Source organism: Aspergillus tanneri (assembly GCF_003426965.1).
Source record: "Aspergillus tanneri strain NIH1004 chromosome Unknown AapTan_1_pilon_pilon_pilon, whole genome shotgun sequence".
NCBI classification, from domain to species: domain Eukaryota; kingdom Fungi; phylum Ascomycota; class Eurotiomycetes; order Eurotiales; family Aspergillaceae; genus Aspergillus; species Aspergillus tanneri.
The window spans coordinates 2,726,222-2,744,262 of NW_022984628.1; the positions used below are offsets into that span (position 1 = coordinate 2,726,222).

The 18,041-nt window shown below is 49.0% G+C and overlaps 6 protein-coding genes across 6 annotated transcripts; 3 read left to right on the forward strand and 3 right to left on the reverse strand.

The window, feature by feature from the left end:
- Window positions 1-630: 630 nt before the first annotated feature.
- On the forward strand, window positions 631-1,821 carry ATNIH1004_002883 (uncharacterized protein; the record flags this gene model as incomplete). Its single annotated transcript, XM_033567568.1, has 3 exons — window positions 631-671; window positions 892-1,518; window positions 1,569-1,821. The coding sequence occupies 3 exons, from the start codon at window positions 631-633 to the stop codon at window positions 1,819-1,821; spliced, it is 921 nt and encodes a 306-aa protein (XP_033429563.1).
- Window positions 1,822-2,903: 1,082 nt separating this feature from the next.
- On the forward strand, window positions 2,904-4,328 carry ATNIH1004_002884 (flavin monoamine oxidase family protein; the record flags this gene model as incomplete). The annotated part of the gene is made up of 1 exon (XM_033567569.1): window positions 2,904-4,328. The coding sequence occupies one exon, from the start codon at window positions 2,904-2,906 to the stop codon at window positions 4,326-4,328; it is 1,425 nt and encodes a 474-aa protein (XP_033429564.1).
- Window positions 4,329-5,091: 763 nt separating this feature from the next.
- TPP1_1 (S53 family peptidase) lies at window positions 5,092-6,974 on the reverse strand (the record flags this gene model as incomplete). The annotated part of the gene is made up of 2 exons (XM_033567570.1): window positions 5,092-6,794; window positions 6,866-6,974. 2 exons carry the CDS (start codon window positions 6,972-6,974, stop codon window positions 5,092-5,094), a joined length of 1,812 nt encoding a protein of 603 aa, XP_033429565.1.
- Window positions 6,975-9,099: 2,125 nt separating this feature from the next.
- ATNIH1004_002886 (uncharacterized protein) lies at window positions 9,100-9,406 on the reverse strand (the record flags this gene model as incomplete). Its single annotated transcript, XM_033567571.1, has 2 exons — window positions 9,100-9,319; window positions 9,381-9,406. The coding sequence occupies 2 exons, from the start codon at window positions 9,404-9,406 to the stop codon at window positions 9,100-9,102; spliced, it is 246 nt and encodes an 81-aa protein (XP_033429566.1).
- Window positions 9,407-10,505: 1,099 nt separating this feature from the next.
- Window positions 10,506-11,950, forward strand: ATNIH1004_002887 (uncharacterized protein; the record flags this gene model as incomplete). Its single annotated transcript, XM_033567572.1, has 2 exons — window positions 10,506-10,999; window positions 11,059-11,950. The coding sequence occupies 2 exons, from the start codon at window positions 10,506-10,508 to the stop codon at window positions 11,948-11,950; spliced, it is 1,386 nt and encodes a 461-aa protein (XP_033429567.1).
- A 3,031-nt stretch (window positions 11,951-14,981) lies between these two features.
- Window positions 14,982-15,885, reverse strand: ATNIH1004_002888 (uncharacterized protein; the record flags this gene model as incomplete). The annotated part of the gene is made up of 2 exons (XM_033567573.1): window positions 14,982-15,560; window positions 15,619-15,885. The coding sequence occupies 2 exons, from the start codon at window positions 15,883-15,885 to the stop codon at window positions 14,982-14,984; spliced, it is 846 nt and encodes a 281-aa protein (XP_033429568.1).
- Window positions 15,886-18,041: the final 2,156 nt, after the last annotated feature.

Genomic DNA, 18,041 nt, shown 5'->3' on the forward strand with positions numbered 1-18,041 from the left:
CAATTGGATACTTTTTTCTCTATGGGTTCGTGAACCAATCAAGAATCTTACACAGTAATATTTCAACACTTGTAGATCAATTAATCGCCCGAACGCCCACCAGCAAACATCCCGAGCTATGTGCCGCAGAATCCCCAGGAATTTCGACAGAAATCAAGACATCACACCAAACAGACAGATGTAAAGGACTCCAAAGACTCCAAGGACTCAAGACGGTCACGTGGCATTTGTCCCCTACGTGTGTCCGCCCGAAATTCTGCAGCGCGGGGAGGCCAAATTTTGCTAGCTCTAAGTACTGTTTCTTGCCTCGGAATCCTCGTACTTGCTATTCAAGCGACAGTAACAAGTCTTTAAAAGTTCGCAACCAGAATTGTTTTCTATTTCCCTAATGCTATCGATAGCATTGTCAAATGACTGTATAGTATATTCCCAGTATTGCAAATCTTGATGCAACTAGAGCATAAAACACTCCAGTTCATTTATATGGTCCCTATTCTATCCTCTTCTCAACAATACGAAAAGAAAAGAATATGCCAGCTCCTACAATCACAAAGCAGCAACTCAAAAGGAAGTGCAATTGACATGCATTGTTAGACAGCTAATTTATCAGAAAAGGTCTCTCCGTTTTACATGTTGCCTCCATTCAATATTGGTAGCCACTATTCGCAATGGTTGCCTAATGGGGTAAAACAAGAAATTCATGTGACTGGCAAATGCTCCCTATATATCAGTCTTTCGTTCAATCACCTCCATGAGACTGAATCTCTTGACTCAATCCACTCTTTATCATGTCCTCTTCAAAGTTCTTCCCGCTCCTTCAACAATGGTCTCAAGCTACCCTCCAACAACTCCCATCCCAGTTCTCAAATGATGCTCTTTCAATTCCTCTAGTTACACCAAGTTTCTGGCTGCTCTAGCTCTCCTGGTTTTCCTGGGCAAGACGAACTCCATTCTTAGCCGTTGGGTGGCCAACAATTGGACAAGTAGCGATGCGTGGCAGCCAGAGCGCGAGATAGCCATCGTAACGGGTGGGAGCAATGGTATCGGCAAACAAATCGCAACTGATCTCGCTGTCGCCGGAGTGCGGGTAATTATTCTCGACATCCATAAGCCCTCATCCCTACCTAAGAATGATCACTTCTACCACGCCGATGTTACCTCCTCCGACGGTATTCGCGGTATCGGCAAGAGGATCCGCGCAGAGTATGGGGGCCCCACCGTGCTGATCAACAACGCGGGTGTAGGGTACCCCGGTAGCATTCTTGAGAAACCAGAGATCAAAATCCGTCGGACCTTTGAGATTAATACCATTTCGCATTTCCTTCTGGTTCGGGAGTTCTTGCCAGCGATGGTCCGACAGAACCATGGACACGTTGTTACTATCGCGAGTATGGCCAGCTTCGTAGTGGCTGGCAACATGGTAGAGTATGCCTGCTCCAAGGCCAGTGCGTTGGCGTTTCATGAGGGACTGAGTCAGGAACTGAAATTTTATTATAATGCTCCCAAGGTCCGAACAATGTAGGTCAACTAGGTTGGTGCATCGTATGAGCCAGACTGACCTATGGTAGTGTTATTCATCCGATCTGGGTGCGTACAGAGATGATCAAGCCCCTTGACCTGGAAAACAGCTTTCAGCAGACAGTTCTGGCCCCCGAAATGGTTTCACAGGCAGTGGTGCGGCAGGTCATCACACAGAAGAGCGGTCAGGTTATTCTCCCCCAGTCTCATATTTCTTTCAGTGCAGTGCGTGCTCTCCCTTCTTGGCTTCAAGAGAAAGTTCGGAATATTGCGTCCCAGACCTTAAAAACCGTGCGAGAATAAATTATGTAAATATGATTATTATATTCTGGCTTTCCGTCACTTGTTTCTTGTTTCGAACAGCATCAACGTCCTTCCAGTTCAATTCATGAGGGTTGAGGCTGTATGCAATCTATCATGTATTCTAACTGGAAGGTCATAGACATACTACACCTAAAGTGAGTCCAGTACCGAGGTATATATTCTTGAAAGACCAGTGGTGTTATAATATTTACCACATATTTACGGATGTCACTATACGGCCGGCGGAGTCTTGGAGATCAACACTTCGAACTCCATATAGTTAACTAGAGGAAGATGTAGACGTCACACTATTAGACAAACAAGCCGAGGAAATGTAAATAGGGACAAGTCTTGTTTGATCGTCCTTAGCCATTCTTATATCCACGTACCCGACCGACCGGTGATGCATTCTCATTAGTACAAACCCCAACTCTGCCGGGAGAGCCCCCGCAAGCTATCCCGATACGGTAGACGGAATGAAGATCCTCTGCGCGGCGATCGTCTGCCCGTTTTAGCAGGCCTCGCTTAGGCATCGGCTTCAATCGGCCCAAATTTCGTCAAGCCCCGAACCGACCGCTTATCCCGAAGGTACGAAGGGTCGTGATTTTCGGCTGTACTTGGCATTCGAGAGCTTAAATACTGGTTGCACAAACCATGCTGATCATTAATTCCTCTAAAGTGTTCCAATGCCCATGTAGAAAGCCTCTGCGAGACAAAAGAAAGTGGGTCTAGCTTTGTCCAATGAAGACGCGAGGAGTCCGCTGTGGAGGGTTAGATAAGCTGTTGCATACAACTGACGACAAACCACAATGATTTGGAGGGTCAGCTGCCCCCGGAGTAACGCACGTCATATCAGAGGCAGAATATTAGTGAATTGCCAGCAAAGCAGGAATGGATCCCTTTCCAGGTCATCCAACAAGTGATGGCTTTTCCTCTGATTTCTCATATCTGTTGGCTTTGCATATTATAGCCAAGACTATCCCACACTGAAAGCTATTAGTCCTTGCTGAGCGACTTCAAGCTCGTAATTGCTTCCCCTTGCACGATCCTATTGAACATTTATTTCATCAGATATCCTTACAATGTCTTTCGAGTACGACTGTATTATTGTCGGCGCTGGCTACGCAGGACTCTCAGCAGCTAAGACTCTATCTGAGCGTGGCAAGTCTGTCCTCGTACTCGAGGCACGCGATCGTGTTGGCGGACGAGCCTGGACCAAATACCACGAGGATGGTGTCTACGAAGACTACGGTGGGATGTTCCTCGGCGTGCAACAACCCAACATGTACCGGCTCGCGTCGGAATATGATATCCGCACCTACAACGTCGGACTGAAAGGCAAAAGTGTGCTTCACTATCGGGGGCAGTGCAAGCTCTATTCATCTGCGTTTCTACCTCCGTTGTCACTTCTCCCCCTTTTTGATGCGTGGAGAGCAGTTCGGGCTCTTGAGAATCTCTCCAAAACCGTGAACCTAGACGAGCCTTGGAAGACTCCCGGTGCCAAGGAGCTTGACGGCCGCACGGTGGCGGAATGGATTCGATCGATCTGTTGGTCCAAGGCTGGTAGGGACGTCGTAAGCTTGCCGTTCAAACTTCTCTGGGGTCTTGACCTGGCCCAAGTGAGCCTGCTGCACGCTGCGTGGTACTGCAAATCTGGCGTCAGTCTGACTGTGCTATCCACCATTGAGCAGGGGGCGCAGATGCAACTCATGGTTGGTGGCGGCCAGTCGATTGCCAATGGAATTCACAAGCAACTTGGAGGTGCAGTTCGTCTCAACGAGCCTGTTATTCAGCTCGATCGACGCAACACTAATCAAGTCCAAGTCAAGACCACGAAGCACACTTATTCCTGCAAGAGAGTCATTTTCGCCATCCCGCAGCAACATATTTTACAAGTGGACTTCTTTCCTGCATTACCACCACAGAAAATCAAACTACTCCAGAACATGCCAATGGGACAGTATTGGAAAATAATTGCGATGTATCCCACGCCTTTCTGGCGGGAACAGGGGCTCCGTGGAGAAGTTGTTAGCCCCGACGGATTTATGGGTCTCATTAGCGATGTGTCTCCCGTCGATGGGCGTTGCGGCATGCTCGTGGCATTTGTAGCGGCTTCCAAGGCCATGGCTCTTCTCGACATGGAGAAAGAGGACAGGGAGCGCCACATCCTGAAAGAGTTGGAGACGTGCTACGGGAAAGAGGCCAGCAATCCTACCAAACTCACCTTGCACACGATGATGGAAGAGAAGTGGTCGGCTGGATGTCCTGTTGCGGCGCCTGCTCCGGGGTGCTGGGTGACCATGGGACACTGGATGCGAAAGCCGATTGATCGAGTTTATTGGGCGGGAACCGAAACAGCGACGAACTGGAGCGGATATATGGAGGGTGCTGTGAACTCTGGGATTCGGGCAGCAAACGAGGTCTTGGAAGCTTTGGAAACAGAAAATTCACCCGGAAGCCCTTCAAGCAATATTTGGTATGGAGAATTAGGGATAATGGAAAGCTAGCAAAGGACTAGTTTTGTTATGATAAGCGAAATAAGTGAGAAATTGCTGCTATATTTCGCTACAAGCACATGGAGGCTGGCTGTAGTTGGGTTGCAACTAGCGACTATTGGTTTAGTTGTTATATATGACTGCATATTATAGAGGCCAAACTAACGACGATTCGTAGCCTAAGACTAAAATTACCTATCATCCTACCAGATGATCCCAACCGAATCACATGAGAGGGACGAGCCTGGTAGGCCATAAGCTACAGGAGACATTGTTCCAGACCTCATCTGGACTATTTGCAGTGATATTTTTGATGGCCACGCGCGGCCGGTTGGTAGTTGGGAGATAGCAAGCGAACACTAGCCGTGGTATAAGTTTTCTACATTTTACATCTTTGCTATTTGTCTCTTTGTTTCTGATTTAATGTTTTCTGCCATATATATATATGTACAATACTGAATTATATAATCTCCAATACCAGGCACAAATCCGAGGGAAAAAACAGGGCAAGTGCGTGGGCGCGCTTTCCTCTTTTGGCCCCTTCTATACTGGGCAATCACTGCCTTAGGTAGAGTTTCTTTAATCTGCTAATTTCAGTATCACAATCATACTTCCTTAATTTCGATATAGTTGTGAACAGAACAGTGGAAGTGATGTCCAGTCCTACGCAGTACCACGACTCGAAAACCCCATTTCAAGCAAGGGGAAACACAACGACTATCATAATTTCACGTTCTATTATTTAGCACGTGATAATAAATACATAACTCATGTCTCATGCGGCGAGCGCTACTTCTAGGAGCTTTCCAAAATCGGGGGTTCCCAGTCCAGTAACTGGATCCCACCCCTCGGTGGCATTCCAGCTGGCGAACGGCACAACAGGGCTGCCGTTAGGAGTACCACCGAAGCGGTTGCGACCGTCACAGCCCTTGCTACCACCGTGGACAATATCGTTGAGACTCTTCCGAGCATCGCTGTATAGCCACGGGTTCAGGAAGCCCAGGACTTTCTTGCCGTTGCGCAGACGCGCGTCATTGAGGAGTGCCACGAGGGCAGCAAACCCAGGGGACGAACATGAGGTGCCGCTAACACCGTGAGCACTCCCCTTGTCGTAGATGGTGAAGGCCTGGCCTTGGAAGGCCACGTCGGGGAAGGCACGGCCTGCTGGATCGTACAGGCCGTGGAACCTGTCGCCGAGGGTATCAAGGTAGTCGGAGACGGCCTTCTCCTGGTACGACGGCCGCTTCCATACATCGGAGAAGCCACCCGACGAGAAGTAGACGGCTTGTTCGGGGTTCGTCTTGGTGGTGCCGCCGACGGAAGTGACAAAGGGGCATGCGGCTGGGAACTGCGGCGGGAAATGGGTACGGTTGGTGCCGTCATTTGTCTGGCAGGCGGCACCAACACCCGAGTCACCAGATGAGAACAGGACAGACACGCCACGGCTACCAAGCTGTGCGTAGAGGTTGCAGACGCTGCGGGCGTACTTCACGGGAATGGTCTGCTCATCCTCACCATAGGAGGTCGAGATGACCTGGGGTAGGTCTTTGTTGTCCAGCTTGAGCACGTTCTGCAAGAACTCCAGATACGGCTCGTTATTGTTGTCATTTGGATCAGGCGAGCTAAGGTCAGGGATGAGAGGACCACGACCACCAGTGGTGTACTCGGTGACGGGCAAATGTGAGGCGAGACCGACGATGTATTGGAGGTCCAGGTTGGCCTCGCCGCTGTCGCCTGCCCAGTTCTGGTCGTTACCACCACCATTGAACGAGACCACGCTAACGTTCTGGCCCTTGGCCCAGGGAGCCAGATTCTCTTCAAATTTGGCCAAGTCAGCATATCGCGCGTACTCTTCCAGATAACTGGCGAAGGCGATCTTGCTGCCGGACTTCGGATCAGCCTTGTAGTCACCCAGGTTGTACAGGTCCTTTAGACACTGCGGGGTAATGACCGTGTCGCAGTGAGAGCTGTTCCCGGACGCCAGCAGCGCAGATAGGTAGTTCTCGTCGATGCGCTGGGGATGAGTGCGCAGCGTCGTGTGTTCAGGGCGGATCTGGCCGAACCGAGTTGTGGGCTGGATCATGTTGACATGGGCGGCAACAGACTTAGGAATGGAGTACTTGAGGGTGCGCAGACGGCGGACATCCTTGACCTTGTTGACGTACCACTGGAACTGGGTGTCCAACAGAGCATTGGCTTTCTCTACAGTTGTCTGGAAGTTGATCCAGTCGGCATCTTGTTGGTAGTCGGTGATGCCAGCCGATTCCAGCCAGCTCTGCACGGAGCTGGCTGCTCCGTCGCGGGGAAGTAGCATACGCTTCATCTCCTCATGGCTCTGGAAATGTTTGCCATAGTCGGGGTGGCTGGGAGTGGACATGTCGATGACGGCCCGTTCGAAGCCCTCAGTGTCGCCCTGTTGCAGGGCGATCTTCAAACGAATGGGCTGGTCACCCTTGGGGGTACCGGAGTATACCCAGCCTGGGGAGGGTCAGCATTCTTGGTGAGAAGAATTGGAATTCTGCACGCAGACGTCAGTGTCTTATACGTACCATTGGGCACGGCAGACAGCCTCTCGAAGATTTCCGCGGCAACGGAGGAAGAGAACAAAGAGAGAACTGCGAGCGACAAGGCTCCACGCTGGAAGAGTGAGGACCGCATAGTGAAAATGGTCCGTCCAGGGGAGGTAGAGATGTGGACGGTGAAGAGAGAAAAGCGGTAGGGAAATGGGGAGGGGGAAGGGCATTTTAATAGTGGCTACGCCAGCCATCGCGTGATCGAGATAGAGAGGTGGTGAATTAGTCCGTAATTCATTAATTACTTAACTTAATTAATGCAGTAAGTCTCAGATCCCTTGATCATCGGAGAACCGACGGGTTCCTACTGCCCGCAGCTAGGATGATTGGGTTGGTATCATTCGACATTGGGCTTATCATCGGCGGATCGTCAGGGGAAGATGCTCCACTTGGACAGCAAAGACCGCTATGGCGGGATATGGTTCTTGGAGCCGTTGGGATGCATGGAAGTACCTAGCTAATATCTCATGTGTCCCCCAGAGAAAATAGAGCATACAGAAATGCGTTCCACTCTCCAGAGACCACCTGCAGACTCAGTCAGCCAGGTTTGTTTGTTGATCTTCAAATTGGGATGCCAAGCGTGATCGACATTCCAGGTTTCGAATTGGCGGGATTTTCTTTCTTTCAGTATTTACTGCGAGGCAAGGCATGGTATTCTGGGACTATTTCCCTCCATCTTCGCCCCCTCCAATATTCAATTTCCCTCCGAATAGGCAACCTCCAGGTCGGACAATACGAACTGTTCTCTCCCTCCGATGTAACCTCAACCAGCACGCTCGTCTGCTGTGGGGTCCTTTCCCCACCAATCAACGCCCCTCCACCCCCGCGAGATAAGCCCGATCTCAAGCCTAAGCTTGTTCTCTACAAGCATGACCGCCCCAAGGCTTCGCTTCCGCCAAGGTCTTATCATCAATTTCTCCCAGTTCCCCCTCTTCACTGATAGTGGCGTCCGGATTGAGGTTGCCATTAGGTAATAGGCAATCCAGGACACTCCACTTGTCCAGAATTGAGGGATAGTGCACATCCGTACATTAACCCCCGCCAGGATGAAATGTGAGGAGTTCCCATCGATGCGGGGATACAAACGCTCTGAGGGATTTCTGATTAATCCATGTCACTGCGGGGATATCGATGACCATGCTTGACGTGGTGCAACGTTGGGGTAGAGAGCAAGTCTGAGACCCGCGGGCTGCCGGTGAGGATTTTTATCTTGATCGATTTGGCAGGTGGTAAGGAGCGGGTAAAGTAGGTAATTCTCGCTAAGCAGTTTGTAACCGTAGTTGGATCCATCGCCTATCGAGAATTCGAGAACTCAAGTAACGGGCGCCGAGGGACGGGGATTGGTTCCCTTGCAGGCAATTGGGTAAGGGACGGTAACTGTTAGGTTAAATTCATTTTGAAAAATTGCCAGCTACCTTAGTTGAATGGAGCTTTAATTACAGAGTACTTTGATTAATTTTTCCAGTGCTACCTTTAGATAGTTAGTGGTCGGAATTACTTAATTCGGTTTCTGTTCCGGAGTAATCTGAATTGCGCAATCGCTGTAGCTGTTATTGCGATGGCCTAATCAGAGACAAATATTACGTGCAGGTCATCAGTTGCTCGGTTCTTCTCCAAATCCACTACATTTGGATTGCACCAAAATAGAAGCTACTGCAGTTTTGAGAATGCTCTGATAATACTTCAATTAATCAATTAGCTGAAAAGAAAGAAGGAAAGAAAAGGCAAGAAACAAAACACGAAATCGAGTGCCAGAACTAAAGTGTCCTGACGGTCGCGTATTAAGTCCCGTCAACTTTAGGAGCGACAAGCTCTACTTATGTACCACCACCGTCTTTCAATTAATTCTCCTCTCTTTATCTTCTTTCAATCCTATCATATACCACTCGAGAAAACGGCCACTGGCGGTTGGCATGTTTTTGTCATAATCCAGGGTCTGATAGCTCAATGGATTGTGTCTTAATCAGAACCGGACCATATACATTGCACTAATGGCTGCTGTTTGAAAGCATCCAAATAGCAGAATGTTGCCAGGCCACAAGTGGGATGTGCTAACTTAAGAAAAGAGAGCGACGAATGCCGTTTGATACATGACATATAGCCGACTAAGACGGACACAGATTCTATAGGTCCGGTCTTAACCTCCTATCGTACAGCCATTTCGCAACCACAAATTTACATATATAGTATCCAACGCGAATACCCGTGATTTATCCAGACTCGACAAAGTCCATATCATACCCCCGCAACACCTCTTCGACTCCCCGAATCGCCTCGCCAAGTCTCCTCTCCCGTGCGCCTTGGTCTTCCACGCCCGTCTTAAGACAATACGGTTCTGTCCATGTCGGCGACTCACAGTACCGACGAATGTTATCCGTGTTTCGAGGCTTCGGCGGATTGGTATATTCGGAATGTACGGTTTGAATAGTTCTAACAAGATTGCATCAGCATTGTCAACAAGCAGGATGAGATGAAAGTGAAGTCCACGTACGAATATGAGGCGGCTGTAGCAGGCATTTCGCTGAGTCTGAGGATTCGAGAGACTTACATGACTGACTGAATGGAATTATGGGGTTTAAGTGTTCGGCGCAGCAGCTAGCTAGGCACCGACGAAGGACACGGGAGAAGACAAGACGAGGAGATAGAAAAAGAAACGACGATGGGAGCATCGGGCGTCAACTCGGGGTGTGATTGTAGATGCCGCATCGTCTAGGAGCTGATCTTGTCCAGTGAGGTGACGTCCAGCGAATCTTTGTTGGCGACAGAGGCATATCATCTGGTCCAGACTGGTCGTTGATGGTGATATGAGCCTCCGTGCCAGTTCTAGGCCCCAGGTCGGGGGTTCTAGACTTGACAAGGCTGGCGAGGGTGTTGATCACATGCGGTTATATCATGCTTGGGAATCGCGACATTTAGTGAGGATGACGGGAGATGGTTCGTTGTGATGGTCAATATCGATGATCTCTTTGGTTGATATTCTGTGATTGATCCAAGTGTTGTTTGTGATGGATGACATGGCTTCAATGGTGTCAAGCGGCTACCCGGACACTCCTCGTAGTTTGATCGAGAACGGTGGCGCAGACTCATCAATGATAAATTAAGAGGCTGTGAGATGCAAAGCCACTGTCGCCAGTCATGTCCATCTTTATTTTACACCTAAGCCTTCACGCTGTGGATAAAATAAACCAAGATAAAAGACGCGTTGGGCAGCATGTCCGGAACCTGTCTCCCACATATCTCAAATTGAGAAATGATCGGCAGGCTGCTAATGGGTGTATGCCTAAGGCCATAAACACCATGAAGCCGTTCACACATCTTAATGAGGAAGGCAATAGGCGCTGACGGTCGATCTTATGTCCGAATAAGGCACTGAATCCCTGGTAAGGCATAGCCGGCTAATGGAAGCGCCCGTCTGGTCGACTAAACTTCATATAGCAAATGCGGGGGATCGAACCACAGAAGCAAACCTCGGTGAAGCTGCCGACTGCCGACGGAGCGACCCAACCTCGGGGAGTGGCTGCCAACGGGGGGTTTAAAAGTAGTCAAAAGCATGACGCTCGTCCTGAATTCATCAAATATCGAACACCCGGACGAGTGAATTGGATCTAGTATAACCATGGCTGCAAACCAACAGGGTAACGCCTACGTCCTAGGCGTCGGCATGGCGGCTTTCATCAAGCCCCGTGGCACGCGCATGTATACGGAGATGGCTTTCGAAGCAGGCGTCAAGGCCATGTTGGACGCTCATCTGACGTACGACGACATCGAGGCCGGCATTGCCTGCTACACCTCTGGGCCTACCTGCACCGGCCAACGGGTCTTCTACCAGTTCGGTATGACAGATATCCCGATCTACAACACGAACAATGCCTGCGCGACCGGCTCAACGGGTCTGCATCTTGCTCGCACGTTCGTGAAATCCGGCTCTCACGACTGTGTTATGGTCGTTGGATTCGAGCAGATGAATGCTGGGCCCTTGGTTAGCAACGTTACCGATAGACCGACACCGTTCGACCTGAGCATGAATCTACTAGAGAAGACAAAAGGGAAGAGCAAATCGCCTAAGAATCCCTATATGTTCGGCAATGCCGGCTTAGAGTACATGGAGAAGTACGTACCATCCACACATCGCATCTTATACTAAACCCATTGATTTTAATATCGATCAGATATGGCGCTACGGCCTGTGACTTCGCCGAGATCGCTCGCATCTCGCACGAACACTCGTCACGCAACCCCTACGCCCAGTTCCGCACCGTCTACACATTAGAGGAAATCAAACAATCCCCGATGATCCACTACCCGCTCACCAAGCTCCAATGCTCGCCTACATCCGACGGCGCCGCGGCTGCCATCATCGTGTCGCAGAAATTCCTGGACGCACGACCAGAGCTGAAAAGCCACGCCATCCTGATCGCCGGCCAGTCTTTAAAGACAGACAGTCCGGCCCTATACTCTGGCAGCGCTATCGACCTCGTCGGATACGACATGACAGTGCGAGCGACGAAAGCCGCACTAGCCGAGGCCGGCACCTCGCCTACGGAGATCAAGGTCTGCGAGCTCCATGACTGCTTTTCAGCGAATGAGCTGATATCACTTGAAGCGATGGGATTCTGCCAGAAGGGTAAGGCTCACCACCTCGTTCGGAATGGAGACATCACGTACGGTGGAAAGGGTCCCATCGTCAATCCGTCCGGCGGGCTGATTTCCAAAGGTCATCCGCTAGGCGCAACGGGTCTGGCGCAGTGTGCGGAGTTGACCTGGCAGCTGCGCGGATGGGCGAACAACGGTCGTCTCGTCAAGAATATCGATGTTGCTCTGCAGCATAACCTTGGCTTGGGGGGTGCTATTGTTGTGACTGTGTATAAACGCGCCGATGGCAAGAAGAACCCTGACGTGGTGGTCGATGAAGATGTTGCGAAGTTCAGTGGGTTGGGGTATAACCCTGCCGTGGAGGCGAGATATATTACACCGCAACAGGCGCACTCAGTACGCAGTAAAAAGGCGCCGTGTGATTATGCTTTATCGAATACTGTGGATTTGATTGCGGCGAGATTGTAGTTAGGTTCTGTATGCTTATGCATAGGCAATTACGATAATTACACAAGCCAATGGAAATTATAGTTGAGACTATATTCTTCATCAGAAATAAACATGGCTAAATTTCATCAAGGACAGGGAGTTAGACTAGAATACACGAATACACTTCTTTTTTTCCGTACAAAATTGAAGAATGGCCTCTCCGTGAGTGACCTTTCCCAGGTGATATAGCCTGGTTCGACAATATTTATTGTACTAGATTGATCAGCCAGGTGTTATCGCAAGAGGAAATCCGTGAAGTGTCACCCATTGCTCGCAAGAAAGCAGCACAGGTTATTATTCCTAGAGAGTGTTTCTATATGGATACTGACTCCTCGCAGCAACTGCTGTCACTCTGGCAACAACATTGACATACTACGAATCCCGAGCCAGTATAGGGCGATGAGGTATTAGTAGCTGAGCCGTTGACGGCTATACATCTCACAATGCATCTTAGATTGTATACTGTCTCGTTCAGCTCGGCTGCGAGATATGTCGAGCATTTGTACTAGGAAGATGTCGTAGAATGGAGAGCTTACCTACAATTTTACTAAAGGTAAGCAACAGTGTAGAGCATCATGATGAATCATCAACTAAGGTCTGATCTGGTCTGATCAGTTCAGATGGTGTTCTCCAGCCGGAGGATATGAGGTTCACAGTGAGAACATACCCGGAACACCTTACAGCGGGGATCTTGTTCACCTGCTGTAGGCGTACCTAAGCGATGGTTGGCATTTAATACTTTCTTTTATTCGAGTATATCGTCGACCGTGCGTTCTAGATGAGCTCTTATTCGCAAATTTCTATCACTCCGTAACAATAATACACTTTCCCGAACTGGGAGTGCCACGGCCGGAGCCATCACAGATGCAGATTCTCCTACTGTGCTATCTAGCAGACCCGATTTTACAATGTTGTCTTTTCTTTTATTTTCGCGTTTATATAACCGTCAACACGGACAACTAGAGACGTTTCCCCCTGTATACCAGGACAGATTCACATGCCCATTCTATAATACCCCTGACACTGGACTACCAGCAAGAATACGCACCATGGATCTACATGCTGCGGGCTGTCTAGATTGGATGATCGGTTTTTCCTGCTGTTGTCTGCAGCGTACATCCTAAGCTTAAAATGAAGCAGAAGCCCATTGGCTGCATGACCTCTTCATTGCATTTGGCCCCATCATGCTGGCTCTGACTGCAGCAACACCACATACATACAAAAGATATCTAGTTAATACATATTTGTGATTGACTCATTTATTATATCGCTCTGTCAATGCTTTTCGGGAAGATGTGAACAGAATAACGTTGGTATAAGGGTCAATCTAACAACAGTTTTGCATGTCTTACCATACTCTACGCAGCCACCCCCTGTTCGTGGAACCATATCTACAAAACTGCCTGTCTGACGATACTGTCCTTTTTGACAAACTGCATCTGCAGATTTGGCTATACGTCCGTTTAAAGCTCTAAGGCTCCCTGGCATGTGAAATTCTGTCCGGAAGTGCAACCGACTGATTTTGATAACGCCCCTTTGCAATCTTCACGTATCTTATGTCGAGGGCTATTATGACTTTCCATCTATACTTTTATATACAGATGGAGAAACTGGGCAAGTCGATAGAGGTACAACAGCGGAGTGCTGTGGTCAATGGCCGAGTCAAGACTGTCATCTACCCTGTATAATTCTGTCACAATGCGATTATGAGAGTGCCATACATCACCGTACTCCAGTGGAATAGTGCACTCTGGTGACGATTGCTATGCCTAAGGTCATTGAGCGAGACCAACAGAGAACCTCATTCCCTGGCCTTCTCCAATTGTCAAACATACGTAAACCACGGTCTGCCCTGCGGACTAGCCCAGGTCGCCTCTTATCTGGATCTAGCCGTTAAACGAGCCAGCGGTGGCGTCCGAATGGATGTGCAACTTTATCGTCCAGTATCCAAAGGTTAGCATCCACATGGCAGTCTCGTTCGGGGAGAGGACATGCCATGACATGATGGGGGATACTGCGCGCGGGAATGAAGGTGACTAACTGATTCTTGCTCTAGACTTGAATCTAAGGGAAATAAACGCGACGTCGCTTAATCCCTGCGTGTCGTGAATCATTCTCAAGTAATAAAAAGTGGATGTACGCTTTCACAAACTCTATTCTATAGATAATATAAATCTGGCATTTGGTTTCTGCTCTATGACGCCACTCCAGCTAACGGTTTGTTTCCATAATCAGTGTGGGAATTGTGGCTTGTTTTGATGAGGCATTTCAAGTCCTTTTCAACCAAGGTCCTAGGGACATTTGCGGTGACACGGCATGATAAAAGATAAACCGTTTTCTGTCAGTTGAAAACATTCTAACTTCTTGGGGAAGGTTCTTATTTAAAGCTTGCTATACTAAACATAATCTGCATGATTTTTTAAACTTAGAGTTAATTCAGGAATCAGGAATCCTGCAGGGATCGGGAATCGGGAATCGGGAATCAGGAATCAGGAATCTCTGTAAGCAGGTAAATAGACTCCGTAGAGCTATAGTAGTTAAAATATGTAAATCTAGAATAATTATTCAGTATACAAGCAGCATGTAGTTATTTATATGCATTAATATTGATCCTAACTTGTTTCTTTCGGAAATATATTTGGTAGCTTATTCACATGACCCAACCGCGTGTAACTGCTACTTTAGGAATGGTCGAGTGTCACATTTAGTCCCGGCCGAACCGTTGCCAAGACCGAAAAATCTCCATGCTTAGCTCTGCACTAATGAATAATTGGAAGGGAATGTACTGTGTTTGAATACATAGTATTCTCTAATGAAGAGAGATGATCATTCCAAACTTTTATCTGGGTATATCAAAATCCGAGACACCGTTCGCCGATCCAACACCGCTTCGACAGGAGAGTCTCGAACTCAGCCCATTAGGAAAAAGTTAAAGTATTATACAAACATAATGTCATGACAAGAAAAAAAAAAACCGGGATGTAATTCAGTAACAGGATTCAGTATTCCATTACTTTGTAGGTCTCCACATCCCGTTTGGGGGTAGGTTTTGCTTTAACATGGCCAATTCCTTGTGAAGAATCTTGTTCTCCTCCTGCAGCTCATGCATATAGGCGATGGCGTTGGTCAAGATTTCCGACTTCTTTAACGAGGCTGATCCGCCCTTCGTCTGCTTCTGGATTCCGCCGGACATGGCCTTCTCCAGGGCCACAAACTTGGCATTCATGTTGGTTCGGTACCGCTTCTCGATGATGTTGTGCGCGGCACGCTTGGCGGCGTTGCGTCCCGATGTGGCGCTCCCGCTCGTGCTGGCATGCGAATCCCCGGATAGACTTCGGGCCATCTTGCGGTTGGATGTGGGCGGAGACGAGGGGGCAGGTTGCGGTGAGGTGATGACTGGGGCGGAGTATTCTTGGGGGGTGATTTCCGGACTGGATGACCACCTTGTTGCTGTTATTGTCGTTGCAGACTCGCGGGGGCTTGGTTGGGGGTTGGTCCTGCGACGAGCGGAGGACCTCGTGTTGGGCTGGGGCAAGTCTGCGGGAGTAACGTAGGTGGGAGACCAGGACTGGTCGTCGCTTTCGAGGTCCTATCGCATGGTATTAGTTCTGTAATCGCGGCTGTAGCGATGGAATCGGCGGACATACCGAAGACATGGAGGCACAGTCTTCACCGGAATGGTTTGAGATGGTGAAGCCACTGATGTCCGGCGGGGGAGCGAAGAAATCGGCAGGGAATCCCTTGGGATCCATCATATCATTGGGGATCTCCAGAGGGAAGGTCTCCGGCAACATTGTGTTGAGGGAGAAGAGATCGATGGCGCTGTCGTAGTTCCAGTTGCTTGACAGGGGGTCGGGACCCTTGGGAGCGGGAAACGGCTCACTAGGACGCTGTATCGGACTATGATGGCTCATGTAGATCCGATCGTCATCGTCCAGGGTGAAAGACGTGGAGTATGCTTAGGGTATGCCATGGTCGTTGTGTTCTAGACTAGGCAAGCAGGGATGGAGTGATGATGGTGGTGTGCAAGAGTAGAAGGATTCCAGAGGCAAGAGGCCAGGAAATATATAATGATGATAGTGAAATGGAAGTATGATCTTGAAATAGAACGGATCTGAAGATTCTTAATCGAGCATGCTCGAGGGGTCTTATAAAGACCGTGCAGCTGCCAGAGGAACCAGAACCCAGCCGAGGTGCATGATGTAATGAGCTAAAAAAATAAGTAAATAAAAATACTAATAATAATAAGAAGAAACTGACTACCATTGATCCGATTCATTAGGTAGTCGGGCTATTTCGCCTGCACCGCTCCAGGCCAGCTGGGTTCAATCCACGTCACGACAAAAGGTATCCAGAGAAAGAGGATCTTTGCCCGGTGAAGCGCAAAACTGAGATCACCCCAGCCGGATGGCAGACATCCAGACTCGGCCGGCTCCGACGAGAGTGTCATGTGTCCAGTCAGGAGTCAGTAGCAGGAATAACGGGCAGAAGCGCAGGAGAGACGGGACCGGTGGATCTAGATGATCGATGCACAACCGTTGCAGGGAAGAATCGGAAGTGTTGGGCGCCAAGCCTCGCCGGCCGACTCTCGGCTCCGATTTCTCCCTTCCCTTGCCTTTTTGGGCCCTGAAACACGGCGGAAATGATTTTATCCCTGGGTTTGGTTTGGTTTCTCTTCTTTTCTTCTCTTTATTTTTTTTTTTGGCTTCAGTGGCGGCCGTTGTTGGGAATTACTGTTGCCTCTTAGGGAAGGGTCTCTCAATACTAGTCATAATGGACAAGTTGAATGCTAATGGAGCTGAATAGACTATGACATGTGACATGGAGACATCTTCGTACCTGTTGGACCAATTGGTGATGTGTTACTGTATTCAGACCCCAGTTCCTTGTCCATATTGCGCCTCTAAAATCAGACGGAATAATCCAGATGTTCCATGCCCCCATTCCGTGCCTGCAGTTAGGGGACGTAACACTGAAAAGGCCCTTCATCTCACAAAGTACTGTGCAGCACCGTAGTGACCTCATCCTCCAATCATATCCACCGTATTAGCGATTACCATAGCACTCCCTACCCTGTTTGCAAATTCTTCATTTTTCTACTGGTCCTCTGGCACTGCTTAGTTTGACACAAACAAATTGTGGATTAGACATTGGTTAGTGGAGACATAGGATCAATTCGGAGAATATCGAGCATCTGAGCATAGGGGTAGGTCTCTATGTATCAAAAAGCATCCCATAATGACTCGTGACCGATCTGGTGATATCGGGAATGCCATCGCCTTTCCTGCTCGAGAGGTGAAACTTGATATTCTCCTTAACTAGATGGCTTAGCTTGCCCGATTCGTCTACTAGAGCGAGATACGATGGCTAGTACTGAGGACTAGCCGTTACTAGAAAACAGACTATTAACCCACCGATTCTGACTGGCCGGACAGATAGCCTCGTCGACTAAGGTTCTGTTGTCCCAACGGCCTTCCAAGCCGGGCCGGATGCCGGAGTCCAGAGTCTCTTACAATGCCACCAGTGGTGTGATCCGGTAAGGCAGGATGCCAAAATCTATGTCCACCTGAACTCTGAGAGTGTTATTGATGTGCGACTCACCCGAGATATCGACCGAGAGATGCATGACCATCCATCCGAGATGAGGGCTGTGTATGTCCAGCTGACAAATTTTACTTGAAGTGTAGTGGTCAACTTGGAGGATTTGCTGAATGTGAACATTATTGTGAGCAGTTAGTAGTTTGCAATGCATGTATTTTCCAGGCGCGGGTCAGCCCTAAAGTACGGAGTACTATAGGGGTACGTATTCCAACTCCGTGTCCATGTTTGCTAACGGCATGTTAGGGCACTTTACTAATTGATCTAGCCGCTTTTTGAGACGTGACTAGTCTTGATGTGCATTCCTTCGTACATAAACCTGGAAAACGGTGCACAGTCGTGTCTGCAGCCCCGCTGCCCAGACCGCGGCAACTCCCTTCCACGACGAGCAGTCTGCCACCTCATTCCGTCCGATCGATTGTTTCCCCTGTAGCAGGGTGAGTATCCGGCTGCGCAACCCTGGACACCTAAC